At 38.2% G+C, this 27,043-nt stretch overlaps 2 protein-coding genes across 2 annotated transcripts in view; one reads left to right on the top strand and one right to left on the bottom strand.

The window, feature by feature from the left end:
• Window positions 1–10,037, top strand: part of ABCA1 (ATP binding cassette subfamily A member 1) — a 128,475-nt gene extending 118,438 nt beyond the window's left edge. Inside the window, 8 exon segments of the mRNA XM_025433156.3 lie at window positions 161–223; window positions 819–925; window positions 2,566–2,707; window positions 3,124–3,258; window positions 4,235–4,338; window positions 4,926–5,018; window positions 5,724–5,967; window positions 6,584–10,037. Of these exon segments, the coding sequence (XP_025288941.3) occupies window positions 161–223; window positions 819–925; window positions 2,566–2,707; window positions 3,124–3,258; window positions 4,235–4,338; window positions 4,926–5,018; window positions 5,724–5,967; window positions 6,584–6,724 (1,029 nt within the window). The 3' untranslated portion in view covers window positions 6,725–10,037.
• A 3,660-nt stretch (window positions 10,038–13,697) lies between these two features.
• Window positions 13,698–25,271, bottom strand: LOC112650051 (protein NipSnap homolog 3A-like). Its single transcript, XM_025432685.3, has 6 exons — window positions 25,079–25,271; window positions 22,177–22,387; window positions 20,275–20,433; window positions 18,768–18,917; window positions 14,631–14,717; window positions 13,698–14,537 (listed from the first exon to the last, which is right to left on the bottom strand). The coding sequence occupies exons 1-6, from the start codon at window positions 25,136–25,138 to the stop codon at window positions 14,461–14,463; spliced, it is 744 nt and encodes a 247-aa protein (XP_025288470.1). The 5' UTR covers window positions 25,139–25,271; the 3' UTR covers window positions 13,698–14,460.
• Between the last annotated feature and the right edge of the window lie 1,772 nt (window positions 25,272–27,043).

Below are 27,043 nucleotides of genomic sequence, written 5' to 3'. Positions count from 1 at the left end.
ACAGAGACAGACCAAGACTCTTAGCATCTCAAATACGACTTAGTTGTAGTTTTGAGCCTTACTTTGTGTGTTTGGGTTATAATTCCAAACTCTTCCACAGTTGCTTGGGATAGCTATGATTCACTACAGTTCTTGAATTTTTACATTTTGTTGGTTGCAGATATATAGAAGAAAGAGGAAGCCTGCTGTTGACAGGATATGCGTTGGCATTCCTCCTGGCGAGGTAAAGGCACTGTCTATAATCTACTTGTCTCCGTTCATTCAGATTATCTACCCCATCAAATGACGTTTATAATGGTTAAAAGTAGTTTTTAGAGCCTTCTCTCTTTATGTCTACATGGAGCGATTAGTCATTGAGAAGATTGGGATTCCATATGTTAAAAAGCAACAATTTTGGATAATCTCAGGCAACTTAAGAAAAGAATGTAGATCCAAAATGTGTCTTTGTGATCCATTCAGGATGATGATGAAATTCAAATATTTTTAAGTAGGGTTTTAAAAATTTTCTTGTTCATGTTTGTGTTCTTTTATGCCTTTTAGCCAAATTAGATTGAAATGTGACTAGTTGGCTTTCATTACTGTTTTTTGCACATTAACTTTGGCTTCAGCCTGACAACTCCAATAATATTTACAAATTTGTTCAGTATGTTTCATTATAAAATGTTTAAATAAATATCTATATAATTTCTTAAAACCAAAAAAAGATAATGTTTTAGAATCATGTTATCTAAAAACTAAGTGAGGTCACTATTTTATAAGAGTCATTTATATTCAGATTTTTAGTAGTTTGCTTATACAGCTTACGCAATCTTTTTCAGTGCTTTGGACTTCTAGGAGTTAATGGGGCTGGGAAATCATCAACTTTCAAGATGTTAACTGGAGATACCACTGTTACCAGAGGAGATGCTTTCCTTAACAAAAACAGGTGAGAAAAGACATGAACTATATTTACCTCAAAGACTTTTTTTTTACTCTAAATAAATATATTTGTATTTTTCTGATTTTTTTCTGATTATAATAGTAGTATATAGTTTATAAAAATGTTGACACAAAATGTAAGGACAAAAATAAAAATCATCCATAATCCCACTACCTAGAGATAACTGCTGTTTACATTTTTTTCTTCAGTCTCTATTTTTTTAACAGCTGTATTCAGGTATAATTTTACATAGCATGTAGTTTACTTGTCTTAAGATTCCAATTCAGTGATTTCTAACCAACTTACAAGGCTGTGTACTTATCACCACAGTTTTAGAACATTCTCACTACCCCCAAATCTATTTTACACATATAAATGTATTATAAAATTGAAATGATACTGTACCTAGATTTTTAAAATTAGTTTATTGTTAATGGGTATAGTATGCATATTTCTCAATGGGTTACATATTCTAAGATGTTGACTTTACTCTCCCTATGTACATTTATCTGCAGTTTAATCTGCTCCTCATTGCTGGACATTTGTTAGTTTCCACTTTTCACTATGTAAATATGTCCTTGTATCATCTTTTCTTTCCTCAGGGAAAATTCCTACAAGGTGAAAGGCTGTGTACTTGCCAAATTGCCCTGCCTCAAGGGGGTCTCTCAGTTTTTGAGGCCACATTAGGCCATTACCTGAGAATACACAGATCACTAAGCAGTATGATCATTAGAGGGTGTCCATCTCCACTTTAGAGACACTGGGCAACGTTACCCTTGAGTACTCGAGTATGAGGGGCTTCTCTGGGCTTTTTATATGGAGAGGTGGTTCAAGACAGTGGCTTTTGAACTTTTCTGGCCATGACCCATAGTAGCAAATACATTTTACCTCTCAATATAGTAAATACACAAAAATCACATAAACAGGCATATCTTAAATTTAGTGGGTCATGATCAGTTTTTTTAATTTTGTAACTCATTCATGGGTGATGACTCACAATTTAGAAATGATAGGGGGCAACTAGCCAATAAAATTAAGGTTACTCACAGCGACTGGTTGTGAGAGCTGGCTTGGGCAGTGTTGCTGTGAGGGCCAGGCACAGTGTCTGTGGGCACCTCAATCATAACTCTGGAAAAAGCTGGACCTGGGAGTATTAAACAGATAGGCAGTGGGGAATGAATACTGCTCAAAGGCCAAATGCTATCCAGAGGTGGCTGATGTGCAGCCGTAAGACTGGATGGGATGCTGAGCTACTCCCATATCAAGGGTTCTTTACCTGAAATTGGCATCATAGAACCCAAGAGCTGCTTCCACCAATATCTTTAAGGCTGTGTCTGTAGATATATATATATTTTTTGTCACCATATTTTCAGATAGCCTGTGATCAAAAACAAAAAGCAAAACAAAAATCCCCAAAACAAACCCTTTAAAAACCAGGAGGGTGCCTAGATTGGGTCAGTAGTGGGACCAGGGGCTCTGGACCATGTTGGGTCCAAGTCAATGTATGGGCAGCAAAAAGAGGGAGGGAGTCACACCTGGATTTGCTGGGCCACCTCTGGGTCACAAGCATACTTTATAGGAACATTAGACAAGATTGATCAGAGTATCTCTAAATGCTTAAAACCTGACCAGTTTTTCCTTTGCAGTATCTTATCAGATATCCATGAAGTGCATCAGAACATGGGCTATTGCCCTCAGTTTGATGCCATCACGGAGTTACTGACCGGAAGAGAGCACGTGGAGTTCTTTGCCCTCTTGAGAGGAGTCCCAGAGAAGGAAGTTGGCAAGGTACTGTGGGCACCAGCAAGCCAGCTTGCACCCCTTTGGCATGCTGACAGTATGCCTCATGGCCTTGACTTTCACAAATGACAACTGGCTTCAGGCTCTTCTTACACATGGATGCTGCAATATGAGATGCTGGCTCTTTGTACCTACTTTACAGGGTGGGAATCCATGGTGGTGGGGTGGGACAGGGTGCGTGGACTAACAGATGCTCGAGAGCAGAGAGGAAGTGCTGTTCCCATCCCCACGAGTCCTTTCCTCCTGCTTTTTGGTTCCTTTGCATTTGCTGGGTTGTGATGATAGAATCTACTCAGTGAAAGAACTTTCCGAGTCCTACTCTGTAGAGAATCATATGTAAGTGTATGAAAGCATGATACAATTAGCAAGCCAGACAAAAGTCAAGGTGCTTTTTATTACTCTAGGTTGGTGAATGGGCAATTCGGAAACTGGGCCTCGTAAAGTATGGAGAAAAATATGCTGGTAACTATAGTGGAGGCAATAAGCGCAAGCTCTCGACAGCCATGGCTCTGATTGGTGGGCCTCCCGTAGTCTTTCTGGTGAGTATGACTATGAAGGGGCAACTGTTGTTTTGGCCTGAATGGAAAACATCACTTTCATGAAGTCTTCTATGTCCAGGGGTATTGCCTGGCTGACTTGGCTAATGGCGGGTCGTCCTTCCTCCGACCAGGAATAGAAGAGCAGCCTTAGAAACCAGAGGGAAGTTCCTCTGTTGTTCTCCTTGATACATATGTAGGTGGCTTTGCCATCCCCTCAGATGCTATCCCCTCAGATGCTCCAAAGGAGAGATGCTCCAGGGTCCTATTTCTCTGGTGTTGAGGAACCCTGGCAAGTGTGGCTGAGTCTTGGATATGTGATTTGACCTTTCTCTGGAACATTCTTTTGGACCATCTGTGTTCATTCCCTAAAGATGGAGATAGTAGACACAGCTTCAGAATCCCCAGGGTGGCACCTGGGTCATAGTCCTTACGTAGTTAGAAAACCCATTTTCTTCTGCTTTGAGGTTATTACCGGAAGAAGCCTTGGGTTAAGGCTTTAATGTTATGTGGACCATTTGGATCTGCAATTTGTTTCTCTAAGACTAGCAAGTATAATCTAACAGACTAAGCTGTAATGAGCTAGAATAAAAAAAGAAAAGTAATTTTACCCAAACCTTATATGGACTTTAATAGAGATTTCAGACAAAAAGAATTTTCAGTGTATACTTGTCAGTCATGAAAAGATTATTGAAACTAAATAGCTTTTTCCTTTCCCTTTCTACTAATTTGGAGAAATTTAATTTTATAAAAAAAATTGAGTTTCCTATTTGAATGACACATTGGTAGGAATGAACTGGTTACAAACAAGTATGCAGTTTATTCCTGTATGTGAGGTCTGGTTCTCTGTTCTATCAGGAAATAACTAGAGTGGTAAGTTAAAATTCAGGCTATTTCAAAGATGTTTCTGCATTTAAAAACAAATCTATCTTTGACGTGTTTTCCACAAATAATAGGACTTATTTTACTCTAATTACAGGATGAACCTACCACAGGCATGGATCCTAAAGCCCGACGATTCTTGTGGAATTGTGCCTTAAGTATTGTTAAGGAAGGGAGATCAGTAGTGCTTACATCTCATAGGTCAGTAGTGAAGCCTTGGCTTGGCATGTGTGTCATGTATATTTAAGATTTTCCAAGTAGTAATGTGAACATTGTATAAAAATTATAGAAAGGCAAAAAGTGATAAACACCTGAAATGGCATCACTAGGAGACAACCACTGTCATTGGGGTATATGTCTTTGCAGTTTTCCTATGCAAATCTATACACACACGTGTGTCTGTGTGTTTTTATTAGAAAAAATGCAAGCTTTGTACATATACCATTCCTTTTCACTTAATATTTTGTGAACATTATTTCAAGTCAGTACATTTAGATGTGTCGTCATTTCTGATAGCTTTGAGAAGACAGTATTCCAATAGGATATAGCCATTTATTTAACTGCTCCTTTTTGTAGATATTTGGACTATATCCAACTTTTTTTTTTTTTAACAAGCGTAAACAGCATGGCAGTAAATAGCATTATCCCTACATCTTTATGTATTTGTAATAGGATGCAGTTATGCCCTAAGAAGCTGGAAACTGTTTCTTTGAAATTCCAGATGTCATATGATGTTTGGATGGCTAGAGGAGCATCTTTCTAAAACAAAAATCTCTGTTTTCCCACAGTATGGAAGAATGTGAAGCTCTTTGCACTAGGATGGCAATTATGGTCAATGGGAGGTTCAGGTGCCTTGGCAGCGTCCAACATCTGAAAAATAGGTAACAGATAATTTCTTTGGGATTATATCTACTGAGAAAACTTGTGTGTATTCTTTTTGTGAGCATGTAAATGGTGGCTCTAAAAGTAAAGGGAAATAAACTGAAGAAAATGGTATAGTAGAAAACATGAGGGCATTGAAGTCACACAGAGCTACATTTGAATTCTGTCTTTACCTTTTACTGGTGTGTGCCCTTGGACAAATTACGTAACTTTTCTGAGTCTGTGTCCTAGGAATAGCTGCTTTCTGGCCTTGCTGAACAAATGAAATGGAAAATCTTACACATGTCAGTATGGTTAGGGCATAGGCTTAGAGCATAGAGCATAGAGTCTGCATCCTGGCCCTACCACTTGGGAGCTCTGTACCATAGCCAAGTGACTAACTCCCTGGGCTTCAGTTTCTCTGTAATATCTCTCAGACTTTATATGTCCAGGTGAGGCTTCAGTGAAATCCTGCGTCTAAGGCACTCAGCATGGCACCTCACATAGAAAAGATATTCAGTAAATGGTAACTAGTTCCTTCTCTCAGATACCTATTTCTGGGTCTGTTGGGAATCTTCCTTTTTCATCGCACCACTTGGGTAGGGCTAAATATTATTTTGAGAAGTTTCCTGAGGATATTCCGTGTGTGTGTGTGTGTGTGTGTGTGTGTGTGTGTTTTCCTGCTTTCAGGTTTGGAGATGGTTATACAATTGTTGTGCTTTTAGGTTTGGAGATGGTTATACAATTGTTGTACGAATAGCAGGATCCAGCCCTGATCTGAAGCCTGTCCAGGAGTTCTTTGGACTTGCCTTTCCAGGAAGTGTTCTAAAAGAGAAGCACCGGAACATGCTACAGTACCAGCTTCCATCTTCATTATCTTCTCTGGCCAGGATATTCAGCATCCTTTCCCAGAGCAAAAAGAGACTCCACATAGAAGACTATTCTGTTTCTCAGACAACACTTGACCAAGTAAGCTTTGAATGTCAAAAACAGATCTACTTTTCAGGGTGAAGATTCCCGATCCCTTTCTCCGACTCCCATTATGGCAGTTTTGACTGCCTGAGCTTGAATTTGATTTACCACTAGCTATGCTTTTTAGTAAAACACTCTGAATGTGTAAAGGGAGATGATTCTATCTCCTTTAGAGGGTTATTGTGAGAATGAATAGGTTGTAATAATCACAGTAATGATCATTTTTTGAGTACCTACCATGTGCCAGACATTTTGCCAGGTGGCCTTGTCCCATTTAAATGAGATAACGTTGAGTACCAAACAGATTTTGTCACTTCGTAGCTTAGCTCTTCAGTAAATGTTAGTTTTTGTCTCCCTTCCCTTTTAATCAGTCCTGTATGGATCAAAATAGGTGATCGGGCAATTGGTGATTTGAAGGGCAATAGAGAAGCTCGTTTTTAAATGGTTAATACTTTTTTTTTCTCCTCTCCCTCACACATAGTTTTCTATGTAATCTACTTATGCACTCTTGCATTCTCCTACCTGACTTAATTTCCACATGGTGAAAAATGCAACAGAATAAAGAAAGAGCAAGTAGAGAGGTATTTATAAAGGTTCATCTTTCTTTTGACAGGTATTTGTAAACTTCGCCAAGGACCAAAGTGATGATGACCACTTAAAGGACTTGTCATTACACAAGAACCAGACAGTAGTAGATGTCGCAGTTCTCACATCTTTCCTCCAGGATGAGAAAGTGAAAGAAAGTTACGTATGAAGAATACTGTTTATACATAATGACTAAAAGAAAGAAGGAACTGGCCCTTCCTTTGCGCCATGTGAAGTGCTCCAAAAGAAAGAGCTGGAAAGTGGGAAGAAGTAAACTGGATACTGTACTGATACTATTCAATGCAATGCAATTCAATGCAATGAAAACAAAATTCCATTACAGGGGCAGTGCCTTTGTAGCCTATGTCTTGTATGGCTCTCAAGCGAAAAAGACTTGAATTTAGTTTATTACCTTATACCTATGTGAAACTCTAGTATGGAACCCAGCGGACATATGGGTTTGAAATCACACTTTTTTTGTTCCTTTGTATTCTCACTGGGGTTGCAACAATAATTAATCAAGTAATCATGGCCAGTGATTATTTATCAAAATCAAAAGGCATGTACATCTTCCTTCATTAAGCCGTGCCATGCCAGGAGACTGGTTTCCCGGTGACACATCCATTGCTGGCAATGAGTGTGCCAGAATTACTAGTGCCAAGTTGCTCAGAAAGCCTGAAGGACCATGGTGTGTCATGTACACTTTTACAAAAGCTGTTCTGCTTCAGAGTCTATCAACATTGTTATCAGGTGACAAAATGGTGCCATGTATGGGAAAGTCCTGCATTGTTTCCCTCTTTGATGAGCTGTTCTGGTGGTTGGCGGTAACATCCAAGTTATGGGTGGCTCCAGACAGGTGAGACTTGGTTCCATTCTTATGTTGTCCCTTGCTTGGAGGTCTCCAGAGTCATTCTTCTGGGACTCTATAAATATACTTAGAACCTGGTAAGAAGCAAAGAGCAGCCAAATTGTTGAGGCTGCAAGCTGCTGAGGCCAGATCATGGGATTAAAGAGATGGCTTATTCAAACCTAGGGAGGCCTGTGTCTGTTTGTCCTGGTTGTCTGCTAACACGGTACATTGCATCTCAAGATCTTCCTGTTTGACACAAGTATAGTATTATTTCTGGCTTTTTAAATTAATCTAGAATATAAAAAGAGATGTAGTTGTATTTTGACAAAAAATCTTTGTACTTTTAACGTTGTTTGGAATTTTCTGTCAGTGACTTGTGAATCCTTGGAATGGCCTCTTTGTAGAATCCTGTGGCATAGAAGAGGAGTATGGCCGCACTAGCTTAATTTCTCATGTAAGCTTGCAGATGGATCATCTGACTAGTGCCTAATGACTAAAAACCAACATGGTGGTCAAGATCTCATGACATTATATTTGAGTTTCTTTAAGATCATTTAAAATACTCTTAATCTCAGTTTGTAAGTCAAGTATTTTTTGAGTGTATGTTATAGCTGAATTAAACATCTGCATATGGATTGGGTGGGGAGAAATTAAGTCTCATTAGATACCCTGTGCCATGTTATTCAGCTAACAGGTTTACAATATAGGTTATTTTGGTATGGTGGTGTGGGATTCCCAGTGAAGAAATACTGGGCTGCCTTTTTTCTTCCTTTCTTTCTTTTTTTTTTTTTTTAAATAAGAACAGTGCAAAAGCCAAAAAAGTTTAACTGTCATAAGGGTCACGAGACTAAACAATGAATACTTTCACAAAAACGATCACTAGCTTCAAAACTTGTTGAGTAACACAACTTGAGTAACATTTAGTACTGTCAAATAATTGGCTTTGAAGATCTTAGATATACCCCATTCTGACAATCTCAAACTTTGCATCTTTTCATTCCTGAATTTATCATGAAAAAAATAACAGCAAATGCCCCCACATGATATATATCTGACTTCTCTGATCCAGTCTTTTTTTAAGTCAGTAAACACTTTTAAAAAATATTATTTCACTTATGCTTAATGTGATCTGTCTTGAGACAACAAAAATATGAGGGAAGTACTGTTGGGTGATATTCAAGCCATCTTTCAATATCATTACTAATTTCTTTTTCTAAAAAGTAACTCTAAAGGTATAATATTTCAGATTTCAAATCTGTATTTTTAAAAATTTACAGAATGTTATCACAGACATTGTTTGGAAAAAGAAAATCACTTAAAAATTAATGCCAATATTTTCTAAAATGGTAAACAAGTAATGAAGGCCCCTTTCCAATAATGAGTAGAATGATGAAGTCATATTTTGTGCTATATCTTTAATTATATAAAAATCATAGAGTAATTTAGTTTCTCCTTGTTTAATATTTTTCAAAATCAAACTTTTGTTAGTTTTCCCATTTTACTAGAATCATGTTCTAATTCTCTATTTTATTAAATCAGTGAGAAGCTCCTGGCTTTAATTAGCCTGACTTCAAGGCCATAATTTAAAAAATCAAAAGACACTGTGAACTGTTTTGAAAAAAAAAAAAAAAAAAAAATGAGTTTCAATATAGATTTACAAAGCTCTCCTCTGAAGCTAGAAACAATCTATAGCTACACATTGACTTCAATGTTAACCTTTTAGACTATCCAAATAGAAATCTTTTACATTTTCCTGTGTAAACCTAATTATAGTAGAAATTTTTACCAACTCTCTATTCAAGTAAAATTTCTATATATTCCCTGTGGAAATATAAATATGTGAGTCTCAAAAATTCTCAAAAAAAAAAAAAATTGTGTCCAAAGGTTGCTGCTTTTGCTTCTTTTGGATACTTTGGAAACTTTATTAACAACTGTGAATATAAAAGATACAAAAGAAAACAATCACAAAACCCTTTATACGTTAACATCCAGCACAGCTCATTGTTAAAGAACAGCCAAACCTCAGACTACTGTATTTCAATATCTGTACTGAAAGCGTGTGCATTGTGGCAATGAAATGTTTCACGTCTTTCATTCACTGTATAATAATCATCGACAAAAGGGATTTGTCTGTTTTCTTCTTGTGGTTGTATATATCAGGTAAATTTTTTTCCAAAGAGCCATGTGTCATATATAATATTGAACCACTTTGATACTGGGATATTAATTTGTACCCTTGTTACTATTTACTAGTAAAATATAGTACTAGAGTAACATAGCTCTAATTCTCTTCAAAATTGTTGCATCCCTTTTATAGAATGTTTCTATTTCCATAAGAATTAAGTATTCTCTCTTCTTATACCCTAGGATGAAGCTATGTTTTTGTGCTTTTTCTTTATCATTGGCTCTTCATTCCAAGCACTTTATGCTGTCTCTAATGGGATCTATTTTTGCACTGGAATATCTGAGAATTGCAAAACTAGACAAGTTTCACAATAGATTTCTAAGTTAAATCATTTTCATTAAAAGGAAAAAAAAAAAAAATTTTGTATGTCAATAACTTTATATGAAGTATTAAAAAAAGGCATATTTCTATGTTGTAATGAGTCACGAAATAAAGCTGTGACAGTTCTGCTGGTCTATGCAAATTTATTTCTGTGCATTCATAGCACCACCTACTGTTAAAACTTGTAAAGCCTTTAGGAGAGAAAGAAATATCCACTTACTGTGGGGAAGCTTTTTTTTTTTTTTTTTATTATTATTATTTTTTTAAATTTATTTTTTATTGGTGTAGCTATTTGACTCAAGAGTAGAAATTTTAGAAAAGGTTAAATGTCCTGTTACCCAAGAGGACTAAAGGGGCTACTTGGAAATAAATGGTGTTTACACTTTCATAATTCCTTTAAAGAGAGTAAATAATATTAAGAAGTTTTTAAGTAAAATGTATTCAAGCTTACTGATTTTGAAACTTTAGAGATCTCTGAAAATACTCTGTAGCTCAACCTGTTTGATAAAAACCTCACTGCTTTATTTGGATTTGAAGCTACAGAAGCTACCTTCAGGTGTCTTTTGTTTATTCGACTGAAAACACAAGGACAGAGTGTGGCAAGTATCCTGGCAAGGTATGCCAGGTGTTGAGGCCTGGGCGAGTGTGCAAGAAAAGTGGAAAAAAGTAGAGGATCATGAGGGCTGCCTTCCCCTTCTGGAAAAAGTGCTGTGTAATTGAAAGCCAGGTTTAGGTAGGGCTGTGATGACACATGTGGATGTAATTTTCGTAGCTCACTAGCAAAAGTCTCAAAGTTGTCTGCTTATCTCAGAACTTGAACTTCCACCAAACACCCCCTGGTAGGCAGCGCAGCAGCCAAGTCGTGCTCTGTCCTCTAACAGCAGCCCCCAACCCCAGATGACAGGTCGTGAGCGGCCCTCTGCTAAGGTGCGCACCAGCCCGCATGCGAAGGAAGGATCTCAGCTTATGAGGAAGCTTTCTTGACCACTTGGATCATCATCATAGCTGTCTTCCCACTTAAAGTTCATATTACAGCGACTTCAATGAAATGATAGAAAACCGTATTTATTTGTGGAAAATGACAATCGAGAAAAAGCGAGCTACTGAGAAATGAAAAGGCAAGTAATTCAGAGAACCATGCAAGTCACCTGTGAGTCTGGAGAAAAACATTCTTCTATCTAGAACTTAGGCCTTGGGACTAAATGGCCTGACCTAGAGAGAATGAAGACAGAATGAAGAGCCTATATAAACATTTGTAGGTCCAAAAAAAACCTTGGGACCTTTGAAATGTCAACAACATATATTGAATATGAAAAAGTAGAAGGGAAAACTAGATACCTGTTTCAAGTGTTTCACTGTGTTGTCGGGCACTTCATTTAATCCCCAATTAACTATCTGCCCTATGAGGTAAGCAGTAGCATTTGGTGTGTAAATTGGGGCTCAGTGGACAGAGGAAAATTTAAAGTTAAGCTACTATTAGGGTGGCAGAGGGTTCTTTCTGGTGAAGTTGATTATCAGGTACAATTGCTCTCGTAAAATCCATCTGGCATCATCATACAATAATATAACAAATATTTATTGAACTATATTGTATGCCACCTACTTTTCTAGGTTCTGGGGATGCAGTGTTGAAGACCAAATTGCTGCTCTAATGAACTTAAATTTCAATAGAGAAATCACATTTGCATTCACGATGGATGTGTAGACAAATATAATACAGACCACAATAAGCACTAGGAAGAAAATGAACCATGGAAATGACATAATGATGGAGATGAGTCAGAGACAGACATTTGAGCTCAGATCTGATAAAATAAGCAGGAAACAACATTTAAAGGTGGACAGAACATTCCTGGAAGAAAGAACACCTAGTGCAAAAGCTTCAAGTGGGAAAAAGCTTAGGTTGGGGAAGGAGAGAGAATTCTAGTGTGTCTGGAGTGGCAGAAGGGACAGGTGCCAGCACCTGTAGGGTCTCACAGACCATGTTAAGGTGTCTGGATTTTATTGTTAGTGCAATGAGGAGCCACTGGAAAGTTTTAAACAAGGTAGTGGTTTGATGTAATCACTGTTTCAGAAAGAATGCTGGCGGGGCACCTGGGTGGTGCAGTCAGTTAAGCGTCTGCCTTCGGCTTAGGTCATGATCTCAGGGTCCTGGGATGGAGCCCCATGTTGTGTGTGTGGGCGTCCTGTTCAATGGGCAGTCTGCTTCTCCTTCTGCCCCTCCCTCTGAGAGCTCATGGTCTCTCAAATCTAAAAAATAAGGGAATGCTGGCTGTATGGGGAAAGGGACAGTAGGAAGGTTAAGAGATGTTAGTGGATTGGGCAATGGTGTAGCAAGACATAGCAAAACAGTAACGTTCAGGATCTCTGTTAGAGACAGCTAATGGGCACTGCTCCATGTAGGGGTTGAGGGAAGAGAGCCATCAAGGTGACTTCTAGTCTGTGACCCAAACTAGGCAGATGATTGTATTAAAAGGGCTGCTGATATCTCAGTCTGGTGCTCAGGAACAATGACAGGAAAGAAGAACGTATGAGTCATCAGCACAAATATGGAACTTAGGCCTTGGGACTAAATGGCCCTGACCTAGAGAGAATGAAGACAGAATATTCCTGAGCCCTGAGAGCTGACCCACATTTAGAACAGAAGCCAGGAAAGGGAAGAGAGGAACGGGTCAGTGAGAAGAAAAATCTGAATATGATGCCACATACTGAAGCTCAGAATCAAGTGTTTCAGGAAGGCAAATGTGGTCAGTTGTGTCCAACACTGCTGAGAAGATAAGCAAGGTAAAGGCAGAGAAAATGACTGAGTTTCATAAGAGAGGTCCTTGGTGACCTTGAAAAGAGTCATTTCAGTAGACGGACAAGGATCAGGTTGAAGGAAGAGTAACAGGTCAAGATGGAGAATATACGTTAACTCTACTGAGAGCTCTGCTTTAAAGCGAAGCAGAAAACATGAAAATAGCTGCAATCACAAAGTTTTAATTTGGATTCTTATTTGTTAATAGCATAGGCTGCACCTGAATACCACCTCACCTTTCAGGTTTTTTTTTTTAATCCTTTAGACATTTCTTCTGTCTGGAGTCTTTTTTTTTTTATATAAATTTATAAATTTATTTTTTATTGGTGATCAATTTGCCAACATATAGAATAACACCTAGTGCTCATCCCATCAAGTGCCCCCCTCAGTGCCCGTCACCCAGTCACCCCCACCCCCCGCCCACCTCCTCTTCCACCACCCCTAATTCATTTCCCAGAGTTAGGAGCCTCTCATGTTCTGGTCTCCCTTTCTGATATTTCCCACTCATTTTTTCTCCTTTCCCCTTTATTCCCTTTCACTATTTTTTATATTCCCCAAATGAATGAGACCATATAATGTTTGTCCTTCTCTGATTGTTCTGTCCGGAGTCTTACACTGTACTTTGTTTTCCAAGTTTCCTTTAAGACAGCTAATTCATGATTTATTATTTTATACTCACAATATGTTTTAAAAACAAAATAATATAGCTCTAAATATAGACTATCAAGAGAGCTTGGAAGTACCAAACCTAGCTTTAGAAGACAGACTGACTCAACTAAAATGGAAATTAAAGGCGAAGAGAAACCCTAGCCTGTGTGTGGTGGTACTGAAAACTTTCTTTCTGGGATTATTATTACATTATCTTCTTGATCTAACTTACATTTACAATAAAGCTGTTAAATTGCTACTGTATTACTCCCCAATAGCAACACAGTAAAAGCTCTAGAGAAGATAGTTCAATTATAAAGTACAAATAAAAACCCCCTGCAGAACAGGTATGTAGGCTTTTATTCAGGCAACCATCCTGGTAACCATAAAGATCTCTTTAAAACAAATAGCTATTTCAAGTATTTTTGTTAGTGATCCAAAATGAACAAAAATTAACTATATATGAACGCATTTCAGCACATAAAACAAGTCTTCTGAAGTTTTTAACACTGAGACCTAATTACATTATTTTCCAAGTTAGCGTGACTCATAAGTAATGTGAAAACCATAATTAATACAGACACAGGTGACACTGTACTTTGCCAAAGAAATATATTTGAACTTAGATTCTTAGGAATCCCATGTGATCACAAAATTAACTTTACTGGGCAAAAAAAAAAAAAAAAAAAAAAAAAAAATTTACATCTCAGGATAGACATTATATACAAATGATTTTTAAAACATCAGGTACAAAATCTAAAATGATCATTTGACTATAAGAAAATGCTATAAAAAGCAGAGGGTTGTCAAACAGTACAAGAAATATTCTGAAAAAAATGAAAAATTAAGATCATCAAGCAGAAGCAACTATTGCTGATGTGTAACAGACACTGCAATGCCAAGGGGAAAATGAATAGAACTATCTCCTGAGGTGGAAAGGAGCAGAGGAAGGAAGAATAGAGGTGGCTTTAGAAGTGCAGAGACACAGCAAATTAACTTACCACCTTCTTCAAATACAAGTGAGAATCTCTTAGGAGAATTTAAGCACCAGTACCAGGCACATCTTAAAGCAGTTAATGTAATGCTTCATATTTCAGTGGAAAACTATTTCAAAGGTGAAAATGATGTAGGAATCAGAAGCATATTCTGCTGAGACACGAGGTAATTGACACTCTCTCGAACTGGAAAAAACACATTTCATAAGAAGGCATATAAAGTTATTGACAGCATCAAATTTGTTGTACAAATACTTCATGCCCAGGGAAATAGCTTACCGGCTGCCACAACCCTGGGATCCTCATGAGACTGATGTCTCCCAGCTGCACGACTATCTGCACTCTCATTCCACCAAAGAACATGAACTGCAGAAATAAACCAAAAATAGATTCTAAAGACTATGGCATTACTACAAGTAAGAAACACAGAAAAATTAATCAGAAATATTATGTCTTATTCTTTAAATCAAAATAGTGAGTGTCAAAAAGGTAAAATTAAGTATATTAATAACAAGATTTCAGAGGGGGTCAAGAGATTTGAGAAAGAAATTTATAAATTAAACTGGTTTATAGATGAAGAAACAGAAGGCTGGAAAGAAAAAGTAAATAACACCGCTAAAGACAAGATTGAGGCTAGATCCAAGTTTTATGACTTCCTACTATGTTTTACTTTATTTTTAAAAAAGCAAAATTATTAAAAAAAGGTTCACTACTGAAAATGTGGGTGATAAAAAGGAGAAGAAAGTTAAAAGTAGCATAGTTTTAACCACCCAGAGAAAATCTCTATTCATATTTAGGGCATTTCCTTTAAAAAAATGACTAAAATCAGATGAGGGTTTTACTATTATGCTTAGTATTTTTAAAAATCAACAATGCGTATTTTCCATGGCAGTAACCTTAATTTTAATGACTATGTGAATTCCTCCTGTGACAACTTTTTATTCTCATCCTTTATTGTTGATTACTTATATTCAAAGTATTTCAGTATTTCTACAAAGTACTGAAATAATTTTTTTATAATTAAATGTAATATACGTTAGCTGTATAAATTTTGGAAAATGCAGATGAACAAAAATAAAGCAGAAATCATTTCTAATCTTACTGCTCTAAAATAACCACTTTTCTACTATTTTGGTGTATCTCTTTCCATATTTATGTACATACATGTGTATTTTTATATGTTTATATATTTATATACACATACTACATATTCTATATAAGGTACAGGACCTATATGGCATGTATGTATATTTGTGTATTATAAGTATATTAAATACATATATACATAGGATCATACCACATTGTTTCCAATGTTCCCTTACTGTAAACAATGCTGACATAAACCTCCTTAGAATCACAGCTACATGTGTAGCTATAATAACAACAACAGTGCCCAAGACAACAACTACTAACCTTTTTTGGGCATTTACTATATGCTAGGCCTGGTTCTAAGAGTTTTGCTTATATTAAGTCTTTTAATTTTTATAATAATCTTAGGGTATTATATCACTATTTTATCAATGAGTAAGGCACCATAAGGTGAACTAACTCATGTGAAATCACAAAGATAGTTGTGGAGTTGGGATTTAAGTCCAGGCAGTTTGGATATGTTTATTTCCTCAATATGAACTCCTAAAATTTATACTGAGAGAAAAAAGTATTTGATTCTACTTCTATATATAAGTGTACATATTATACACTGACCTCCAGAAATTAGGTCCTAATTACTCAGCATATTACTATTCTCCTTCTATGCTGGAAATTAATTTAAGATTAAAAAATGTGCACACGTTTTCAGCAGTTTTCTTATAAAAGTTATAGACATCCATTATAAAAAATACACGTAATAAACACTAATATCAATAATATCATTTACATCCTTTCAAACTTCTTTCCTATGTAATCTAACACATGACATACCTATGCGTATTTCCTAGAATATTGGCAAAAATAATTAAAAAATTAAAGGTTACTTTATTCTATTGTCAAATTTTATGGAGGGAAAAGATTAAGACAGTATGAACCCTATACAACAGTATATGAGTACTTATTTTTTCCAACCTATCAAATACGATATCTATATAGGTATGTCTTTATTAAGTAAAAATGGTATCTCATTATTGTCTTAACATGTATCTTCTTGGGGATCCCTGGGTGGCTCAGCAGTTTGGCGCCTGCTTTTGGCCCAGGGCGTGATCCTGGAGTCCTGGATGGAGTCCCACATCAGGCTTCCCGCATGGAGCCTGCTTCTCCCTCTCCCTCTGCCTGTGTCCCTGCCTCTCTCTCTCTCTCTCTCATGAATAAATTAATAAAATCTTTTAAAAATATGTGTATCTTCTTTAATATATATATTTAGTAATCATTTGTATATCAACTTTTTTAAAAAAGATTTTATTTATTCATGAGAGACGAGAGAGAGAGAGAGAGAGAGCGAGAGAGAGGCAGAGACATAGGCAGAGGGAGAAGCAGGCTCCATGCAGGGAGCCCGATGCAGGACTTGATCCTGGGTCTCCAGGATCACACCCTGGGCCGAAGGCAGCGCCAAACTGCTGAGCCACCCAGGCTGCCCTTGTATATCAACTTTTGCAAAAGCCTTCATTTTTCTTTTTGCTTTTGAATTTCATTTATGGTGTTTTAGGGCATACAAATAGATTGAGCCTTTTAAAGTAAAATCATCAATTGATTTTTTTTTCCCCTTGATTATTTCTTCATTTGCTTTTTGGCTTAGAAATATAGTTCTCATCCATAGTATTAAATACATTTATGTTTTAGTAATTCTATGATTTCTTTTTTTCTACACTGAAATCTATAATCCATTTGAATTCTAGTTTAGTATATAGTGGGAGATAGATATCTAATAATTTTCATAATCTCTTCATATATTTTCCAACTTTTAAAATATCATCTTCTATATATTCTGATCATTTTCCTAGGATATAGTGCTAGAAGTTAAGTTTCTGGGTAAAGATCAGAAACTCAGCTTTCAATGTATTAAGTCTGAGATGTCCTTTGGACATTGAATAAGGAAGTTAAGGAGGCAAATGGATATAATGAGTCTTCCAAGTATTTTATTAGCTATTCTTAGTCATTTATCTTTCTAGATGAACTTTACATACATTTTTTAAGAGTTTGCCATAAAAAACTCCCTAAAATTCTGACTGCACTAACTTTCAACTTTAAAAGTTAAATGCCGGGGGATCCCTGGGTGGCGCAGTGGTTTAGCGCCTGCCTTTGGCCCAGGGCGTGATCCTGGAGACCCGGGATCGAATCCCACGTCAGGCTCCCAGTGCATGGAGCCTGCTTCTCCCTCTGCCTGTGTCTCTGCCTCTCTCTCTCTCTGTGACTATCATAAATAAAAATTAAAAAAAAAAAAAAGAAAAAAAAAAAAGTTAAATGCCGGGATCGCTGGGTGGCGCAGCGGTTTGGCGCCTGCCTCTGGCCCAGGGCGCGATCCTGGAGACCCGGGATCGAATCCCACGTCGGGCTCCCGGTGCATGGAGCCTGCTTCTCCCTCTGCCTGTGTCTCTGCCTCTCTCTCTCTCTCTGTGAGTATGGTAAATAAATAAATTAAAAAAAAAAAAAAGTTAAATGCCTTAAATAGATGTTTTAAAAATAAAATCAAGGGGCACCTGCCTAGCCCAGCTGGTGGAGCATGCAACTCTTGATTTCAGGATCATGAATTTAAGCCCCACATTGGGTGTAGAGATTACTTAAATAAATAAACTTTAAAGGTAAATAAATAAATAAATTCAGGTACATATATTTACCTGTATGCTGTGTATGCCCACACTGAAGTGTTAGGAGGTCATTATTAATCATGTATATGCATTATTTCTAGCATGTATATATATCAAATAACATTTTAGTCTTCTTATTCCTATGTCACTCATACATATATGAGTATGTATGTGCATACACAAGTATATATGAATGACATATGAAGACCAAAATGTTAACAGTACTACCTCTAAGTAGAGAGAAATGTTTCCCTCTCTTAGGGCATGTCCATCTATTTAGTATGTGTAAAAACATGTACTACTTTTTTATTCAAGACAATCTCTCTATTCCAAGAACTTATTTTAAAAGGTTGATAAAGGTATATTTAGAAGAAATAAAAGATGAAAGAACAGATATTTTCTTGAAGCTCTTTGCAGTTTTTTATCACTTTGATGTATCATAGAAGACATGACATTTCAACATTTGAAAAAGACTTCATGAGGTGTTAACATTCCAAACAAATAATATTTAAAACAAGTTTTTTCAACCCTTACAATACAAAAGAAAAAGAAACCCTAAAAATTTGGCAATAAAATTTTAAATATATGCCATAATGAAAAAAAGAGAAAAACTGACCCAAGAAACTTAAGAGATCAGCAATATACTTTGCAATTTCATAGAAGAAATGGACAACTATACCTCTGTTGAGTGCTCCATATTCTGTGTGGAACACTCCAACCAGTTTTGAGTAGCCTAGATCCACGTGGGCATTAATTGCCCTTTTAAATGCATCACCCCACAGAGCTGGCCCACCTGGCTTCAACTGAAAAATAACCAGTTCATAGACTCCTAGAGTGGGAAGAAAAATAATTATTTTACAAAAGATATTCAAGAAATTTCTAATCAGGTTAGTCTGGTTCCACTAGAAGGCTAATCCACATACACAAATCTGGAGGATCATACACATGTATATGTTTATGTGGACATACTTATGGATTATAGTATTAGTCTTCCTCACTTTCACATTTAGGAAGTCCAAGTTTAAGGATCAGCTGTTAAGCTTATACAGAACAAAAAAAAAGGGAAGATATATTAAGCTATTATCTGAAATATCTTTCATCTATAAATCTGTCAACAAAACAAATAGAGGATTTATAGTAGGACTAGGGTTTTTGAGCTGCCTGAATCTGCACATCTATCTATCTATCTATCTATCTATCTATCTATCTATCTATCTATCTATCTATCTTATATCTAATCTATCATCTTAAGATTTTATTTGAGACAGCACCACCCTGTGGGGGTGGAGGGGAAGTAGCAGAGGGAGAGGGAGAAGTACACTCCCCACAGAGCAGAGCCTGATGCAGGTATTGCAGGGATCTATCCCAGGACTATGGAGAGGTCTAGGTGGGTAAGGACCCAAACAAGACTTTAAAATCCCTTGTACTCTAAGATACACTACAAACTTAGGAAAATGGGGGAAATAAAAGAACATTTAAATTAGTTAATACTTCTAAAAAAATCTGACTTTTGTTTAAAACTATGTTAAGGTAAATGTTTCCTTAAATGAGCAAGAAAATAAAATCAGGAAGAAGACAACTCTTTAGTAATCATTTTCAAAATAAGAAATAAAAGGAAAAAAAAATGTGAAACTATAGTAATACAGCTTAACAGTTTAATGCATTCCCCTTAAACAGTTTTACAGGCAAAAATATCCGTAATGTGTTAAAATTAACTGTAATTTGTGTATGAAAAATACCAAACTATGACAAAATTTCATACATTATCTTTCACACAGCTATACTTGTTTCTCTGTTCCAACCCCCAACTTTTCAATCTTTACTCCTTATATCAACTTTTTATATATATGCCTCAATTTTCAGAGCTTTCCCAAATTGGAAATAAAATGTCATCATTCAATGCTCATTGTTTTAATAAGCAAAAATCTAAAATCCATTGATAATATATTCCTACATAAGACACAGGACTATTTTTCCCTAGGGAAGTTCAGTTTTTTAAGTAGGTGCTATCCCCAGGGTGGAGCCCAACATGCGCCCAATCTCACAACCTGGGATCAAGACCTGAAGTGAGATCCAGAGTTGGACACTCAGCTGACTAAGCCACTTAGGCACCCCTGGAAGTTAAGTTTTTATAGCTTGAAATCTTTAGTATTTTCTCCAACAAAATTCAAAGAAGGAAGGACTACCTTCTTTTGTAGGCTTTTCTAACTTGCACCATGGCACCAAGTAAGTAATCTCAGTCTCTTGTTCATCTATGAGAGCCAGATTTGGAATGACACATTGTTGTTGCCATTCCTTATTTTTGGCCACTGCTTTCCGAACTTCAGTCCGATGAGCAAAATTATCTATGGGAAGAAAAGGAGTAAGAAAAATAAAAACTTAATTAAAATCGTCTATACCTTTTTTGGATTTCATTTGATTCAGCAAATGTCCAGTGAGGCTACATAAAGGTGGTGTTATATCACTGAAGATATCAATATAGATGTGACATTTGTCCTTAAGCTTTCCATGGTCTAAAAGGGGAGTAGAAATTTAAAGAACTAATGATAACGTCATGTAGTGGGGTTTATAGGCTCTACCACTTAGTAGGTAGTTGTGTGACTTAGTGTGTTATTTAATTTTTCTGTGCCTGTTTCTTACTCTGTGAAATGGGGATAGTGATAGTATCTCCCTCCAGGGTTGTTGTGAAGATGAAATGAATTAGTATATGATAGGAGCTTTGAACAGTGTTTGGCACCTGATTAGCACTTAATATGTATTAATTATTCTTATTATTTGGGGAATTTAAATTATAGTGCCCATTTAGAGAAAGACTATTTTTCTTTGGTGGTGGTGGTGGTGAGTGATCAGGTCATGGCACACACTGAATTAAACTTAACATAAATGAAAGGAAGATGTGCTTTTTAAGCCTCTTCTTTGAACAGCTTCCAAAGAAATAGTGATTCTCTTTCTTACTATCACCATTCTTTTTCCCAGTATTTATTTCTCTTATATTTGTTACTCAAACATTTACTAAACATTTAGGCCTAGTACTGTATTTAGTCTTAGGGTCTCATTAAGACTAAAGGTAAAGGAGTTTTCTGTGGTTTATGTTAGGGATCTTAGAGCTTAAGTGAGTTATATCAGGACTTTACCAGCAATTTTTTTTTTAATGGGAATGAGTCCACTGGTAGCACATTAAAGCATAAATTGTGTTTTAACGGGGTTTTATTCTATCACAATAGGGAAAACCCCTAAACTAGGGCCATGTTAAATACAGAATGAACACTTTTCATATTAAAGTACTTTATGACTATTACTTTGGACAATGATGATCAAACACTAAACAAAGGTATCAAAATTCTTTGGATTTCATCAAGTCCTGATGTGGACCTCACAAAGATTAGACATTGGAGTAACAAACACCCTGGGGATTCCTGTAGCCTGTTCTTCTTTGACTATTAAACCAGGGGTAAATCAACTTCCATATGGGGAACATTCTGACTGCCTTTACTTCCCCAGAATAGCACAATGTCAGTGAATTCCCTGAAACCCTGGAATGCACAAATGACACAAAAATGGCTTTCTCAACATTACAAATTATTAAAACTCAGAATTGGGTGAGGCCTAGAAGTTAACTATCATCCCCACCAACCTCCGTTATTCTAAAGCGCCTACATATTTGAATTCTTTCTACTAAAATCCTGATATACAGCCATAGCTTCAACAATAAGAAACAATAACTCTCCCTTCCTTTATGATCTTAACCTACTTGGGCTCTTGCAATCTCTGCTTTAAGTTTTTCATAAATCAGCTTTATGACAAGCCATTGTATAATTTTTCTGAGAATTAAAGTCTAGCTCACAATTTTATGATTTGAGAGATGAGATGCTACACTTTCCCATTTATGGTAACATAAAGATTTAGGCAAAGGGTTGTTAAAGGTGTACTACTGGGAGGAGGAATCAGTGAATTCAGTTTTTGTTGTTATTCCCCTTTTTAAAAGTTTAATTTAACCTGTGAGTATTTATACAAATCTAGATCCAGGAGCTAAGCATTAAGTAACATTTAACACAATGAAAATCACCCTTAAGCTGGAAAAATCATACCATACTTCCAAATATGAAATACTTTATTCATTTGGCCTCCAAATTCTACACTCCAGAATCCAACCAGTTCAGATTGAGCTGTCCGAAGATGGATGTTCTTCTTAACGTTTTCCAGAAACTCATTCATCTTTGAGGGCTTAAGGCAATAAGTACGAAATTCATAGAATGTTCCATCATATTGTCTGGGGCCCGTAGCAAAAGATGAGCACAACTGAAGAGAGAGAAGGCGAATTTAAATATTTTGGGAAGGTAGGGTTTATTATACTGTTACAACCAAATCTGAATCTAGAAATAAGGGACACATTAGAATCATAATCCATGTTTGTACTTTTTTTGTGATCTCTCCTTAGACATTCATTTAGAGAAAATGTCAACAAAGATAACTAATCTTAAGTATGCTGAATATATGGTTACTGTTTCTTAGCAGGGATCCATTGTTAGCCACTTTTTCATGAAATTTAATCATAAGAAGAGACTGGGGTGTTAATAAGAGTTCTTTACACAAGAACTATAATTAGGATTCTAGTAAACTTGCAGAGTCTTCCCTTATTTAGCCAATATTCTATTTTTAGTCAGTACTATCTCTGTTACAGTTATGCATTTAAGGGAACTCTATAAAATATGCAAGTGTTTTGGCCAGCAGAATGGAAATGTGTTTACTAGCAAAAAACTTTTTAGGTTTTTCCTAAAAATAAAAATGTCTGTTCAGGTCAAAGTTATTTCCCAAATCCAATGAAGTAGATCACTGGTAAAAAATAGGAATGGAGTGTAACTTACGCTAAAGAAAGCTATAATCTCATCCAACTGCAATATAACATAGTAGTGGACTGTATGAATGCTATAAAGGAAAAATCAAGTTACAATTGTCTGAATCATTATTAGGCTTAATTACAGATCATTATTAGGCTTAATTACAGATGCAGCGTGAAGTAGGGCATTTAATCCATCCAATTATACCGGATTGATGAAAATACCCCTTAAGAACCATTTGTTTTTGTTGTATGCTACCTATATAAATTTTTCTTCTAATTTAGTCCCCCAAGTCTGAATGAATTTACCTTTAGGTAGGAAATGTCTTGCCAGAAATTATCCTCTGTGTATGTATATGTATGTGTGCATGTGTATACATTCACACCCACACAGTCCTATGGCATTTTCACTTACAAATTCTTCTTACTGTAGGTTTGGTTACCATGTGCCCGTTTCATGAAGCTTATTTATTTAAGTTTCATGAGATTTATTAATCAGAATTATTTATTAAAAGTCTTGATACAAAGCTATGAACAAATTTTGGGCTTATATGACTACGTGGTAGATGAAATGAAACCAGTAGGCTTCCTAATACATAATTTAGGTCAAAACACACAATTTGTCTATGTATTTCATTTGTGTATAATTTCACAATTATATATTTGAGTTCATTCCATTCATGTCCACTGAGTTATATTCCTATCGCCCAAGAGTCTAAGCTTATTTGGAAAGCAAGTATTCCCTCCAAAAACTATTGCGGATATTTCTATTTTTGCTGGACCTGCTTTTTGCGTCACTTTAACCAAATTTTAACAAGAGAATGTTATGCAAATAAACAACTGCCTAGTATTACAGTTTAAAAAGTATTATAAACAAAATAGATCTGAAAACGGAACAGCCTAGTATTTATAACAATTGCTTTTAAGTCGTTTTTCAGGGTGTTGGTATTTGGAAACAAATTTGTGGTCACAGGCATGTAGTTTTATTATCTTTCAAAGAAAAAACAGTATGAGGAAAAGTTCATGGAAAAGTTAACAGCAGTGAGATAAGTGTGTGTGTTTAGGGGGAGGTGATTTTTGTTAAGGGCAGAAACTACAATTATTCTGGAGAAGGTTTCATGAGTGTTCTAGGCTCCCTGATATCCAAATAAGGGCTCATTTTCCACAGCACGGACTTTCAATTCACTTATAACGGAACATCTGGCTGACATTTAATAAAGTCAGTGCTGAGTATATTTGTAAGGAATAACTCTTGGCCCTGCCCCAGTAGACTGACAAAATGTTTTGCTCCTCCTGCGTGAATGGGCCATCATCGGTTCTCTAGTCTTCACCAGAAACTTAGTCTCTAGAGTAGGCTAACCCCTGGTGATCAGAAAGAAGTGCAAGCCTAAATATTAAAAAAAAAAAAAAAAAAAAAATCTGTAGATTTACAGAATAGGTCAGGTTCCGGCAGTTAAGGTTGAATCACAAAAATCCTTTATGCACGTTTCTCACCAAAGGTTAAGTGCGGCTGTTGCAATCAGGTTTGCCAGGAGGTTCCAGGCCCCGCTGGCTTGGTCACGCCCGCGCGAGGCGGTGGGCAGGGAGGGCAGGACGCTCCGCACCCGCACCCCGCCCGGCCCGGCCGCCTCTCCGGGGTTCTCTGCAAAACCCTTGTAAGTTGTGCACGTTTCGTTTACACGGGGGAGGCCGGTTCTGCGGCCAGCGGCTGGCTGACCTGTGTCTCCTCCACCTTCGGTCTGGAGGGAGCGGCGGCCTAAGGACAAATCAATACTAAAGGCTCGACCAGCAAGTACCGGGCACCGGCCACAACGTGGGGAACTCAGCGGGCCTCGAGGCAAATACGCAGCCGCCAGAGCTTAGCAAGTGTCCTCAGGGCCGCCTGGCACCCAGGCCAGAAAAGTCCTGCCCGCGGTTGCTCGCGAATTGGCCGGGAGGCGGCAGCGGCCGGCGACCCTGTTCCACCCGCGCCCCGCAGCGCGCCCGGCGCGGGGGGTCCGGAGCGGACTTCGGAGCCAGAACCGTGCGCGCATGCGCGGCTCCGCAGGCCCGGGCGCCCAGGCCGGGTGGCGCATGCGCGGGACGGCGAGCTCCCCGCGGACGCCCCTCCCCGCCCCCGGGGCCCGGCCTGGGCTCGTCTCCGCCGCCGGTACCTGAGGCGCGAGCGTCCGCGCAGCCAGAGCCGCAGCCAGGCGGCTTCGGAGGACGAGCATGGCGTGGCTTGGAGCGCCGGGAAGGGCAGCCGGCCGGGACTCCGGAGCCCCCGGGTTGCGGCGGACCCGCCTGGAGAAGAGCGGCGACGGCGCTGCGGGCCGAAGGCGGCAGGGGCGGGCCTCGGGGCCGCGGGCTCCGCCTCCGCTCCGCTCCGCTCCGCTGGCGGGAGGCGCGGCGGCCCCGCCCCGGAGGCTGGCGTCCTGCGGGCCCGGCGCGTCCGGGCGGCACGTGCCCGGGGCCCCGCCGCTGTCCCCGCGCGTCAGCGGGGCCGAGGGGACGGTCCGAACGCGGCGGGGGCTCCCGCGCCGGCGGCTGCGCGCGTGCGTCGTGCGTCGTGGCGTCGGGCCTCGTGTGCGCGCGCACCTGCCGCGGCTCCTCGGAGCGCGTGCGCGGACGGCGAGGGCGCGGGGCTGCTGCGCGGGGGGGGGGGGGGGAGGCTGCTGCGCGGGGAGGCTCGCAGTGCGTGCCCGGGTCGTCTTGGGGGGGGGCGGGGGGAGTAGTGTAAAGCCGGGGCCTCGCTCTTCCTCCTGGAGTGGATTCCTTGTTTTTTTGTTTGTTTGTTTTTTAGAAGGACCATTTTTATTTTAATATTTTATTTTAAGTAATCTCTACACCCAACACGGGGCTCGAACTCCCAACTTTGAGATCAAGACTCGAATGCTCCATCGGCTGAGCCAGCAAGGTGCCCCAACAATGCCATTTGTGATTTTTTTTAGAGATTTTATTTATTTATTCATGAGAAACGCAGAGAGAGAGAGAAGCAGAGACACAGGCAGAGGGAGAAGCAGGCCCCATGCAGGGAGCCCGACGTGGGACTCGATCCCCGGACCCCAGGATCACGCCCTGGGTGGAAGGGGCAGGCGCTGAACCGCTGAGCCAGCCAGGGATCCCCAACAATACCATTTTTAAATAAGACCGTAATCATTTCAAAGGCCAGATCACTTAGTTTTCTTCATTTATACATCAACGACAACCCTATTTTCTTAATAGTTTTCTATTTACATTCATATCAAACATTAGATACAGGGCATATTCTTAAGTACAATGCCAGTTTATAGGAAGGTATGGTCTGAAACGGTGAAGCCCACCCAGCCTGTTACTTTAGGGTGTATATTGAAATTTAAAGAATTCCATAATATTCTGGGATGTCAAAATTAGAGTTCAGCCACTGTTCTCCCAATACGTAAGTTCTACTCACCTTTAAAACATGTTGGTAAGAGATTTAAAAAGCTCATCCCATTTCAGTAATTCTTTAAAACGTCAAACTCTTAAATAATGGGGTTTTCCTTATGTAAACTCAGTGGGGACTCCCTGTCCCTAATTGCACCCCCCATGACCTCATAAGGCTCCTGATGTGATTGAAAGGGTGTTTCTTCAGGAGCTCATTGGAATCAGGGTACAGAACTAAGTATTAAAAAGTCAAATAGCTTTGTAAGCCTTAAAAAGCATACCAGCAGACCTCAGATCTTATCCTCCCTATGCCTGGTTATCAGTCCCCAGAATGACTATTTTCAACATTTTCCAGTTGTTTTTTCCAATGCTTTTTTTCTCTCTTTCTACATTACAGGCTTTTTCTAGTGTGTCTTGATATCCTCAGTTATAGATAGTATCTGTTGCTTGGAAAATGAGGGTTTAAGTCTCTTACAGACTACTCCCCAAAATAACCTTTCCTTCCACATTGATAATAGGTGTATTAAAAATAGTTATTTATCACAGTATATTAAAAATAGTTAATTGTCACATTAATTTATAGTATATTAATGTTTACATTTCTATTACAAAGTACATTACATAATCACACAATACATAAGCAGAGTCACAGTTACGCAATAGTCACATTATTACTTTTTAAAAGATTTTATTTATTTATTTGATCAACAGCACCAGCAAGGGAAGCAGCAGAG

This window comes from Canis lupus, chromosome 11 (assembly GCF_003254725.2).
Source record: "Canis lupus dingo isolate Sandy chromosome 11, ASM325472v2, whole genome shotgun sequence".
NCBI lineage: Eukaryota > Metazoa > Chordata > Mammalia > Carnivora > Canidae > Canis > Canis lupus.
Note: the sequence above shows the minus strand (reverse complement) of the source record. Positions and strands in the feature narration are given on the sequence as shown.

Bases quoted from the DNA above. Each gene is read 5' to 3' on its own strand.
- LOC112650051 (XM_025432685.3), bottom strand. From the start codon at position 25,138: ATGCTCGTCCTCCGAAGCCGCCTGGCTGCGGCTCTGGCTGCGCGGACG. The intron at 20,434-22,176 runs GTATGATTTTTC...TTCTTCCCATAG, and splicing joins ATTTCATATTTGGAAGTATG to ATAATTTTGCTCATCGGACT. The intron at 18,918-20,274 runs GTAGTCCTTCCT...TTCCCACTCTAG, and splicing joins AGAAAAGCCTACAAAAGAAG to GAGTCTATGAACTGGTTATT.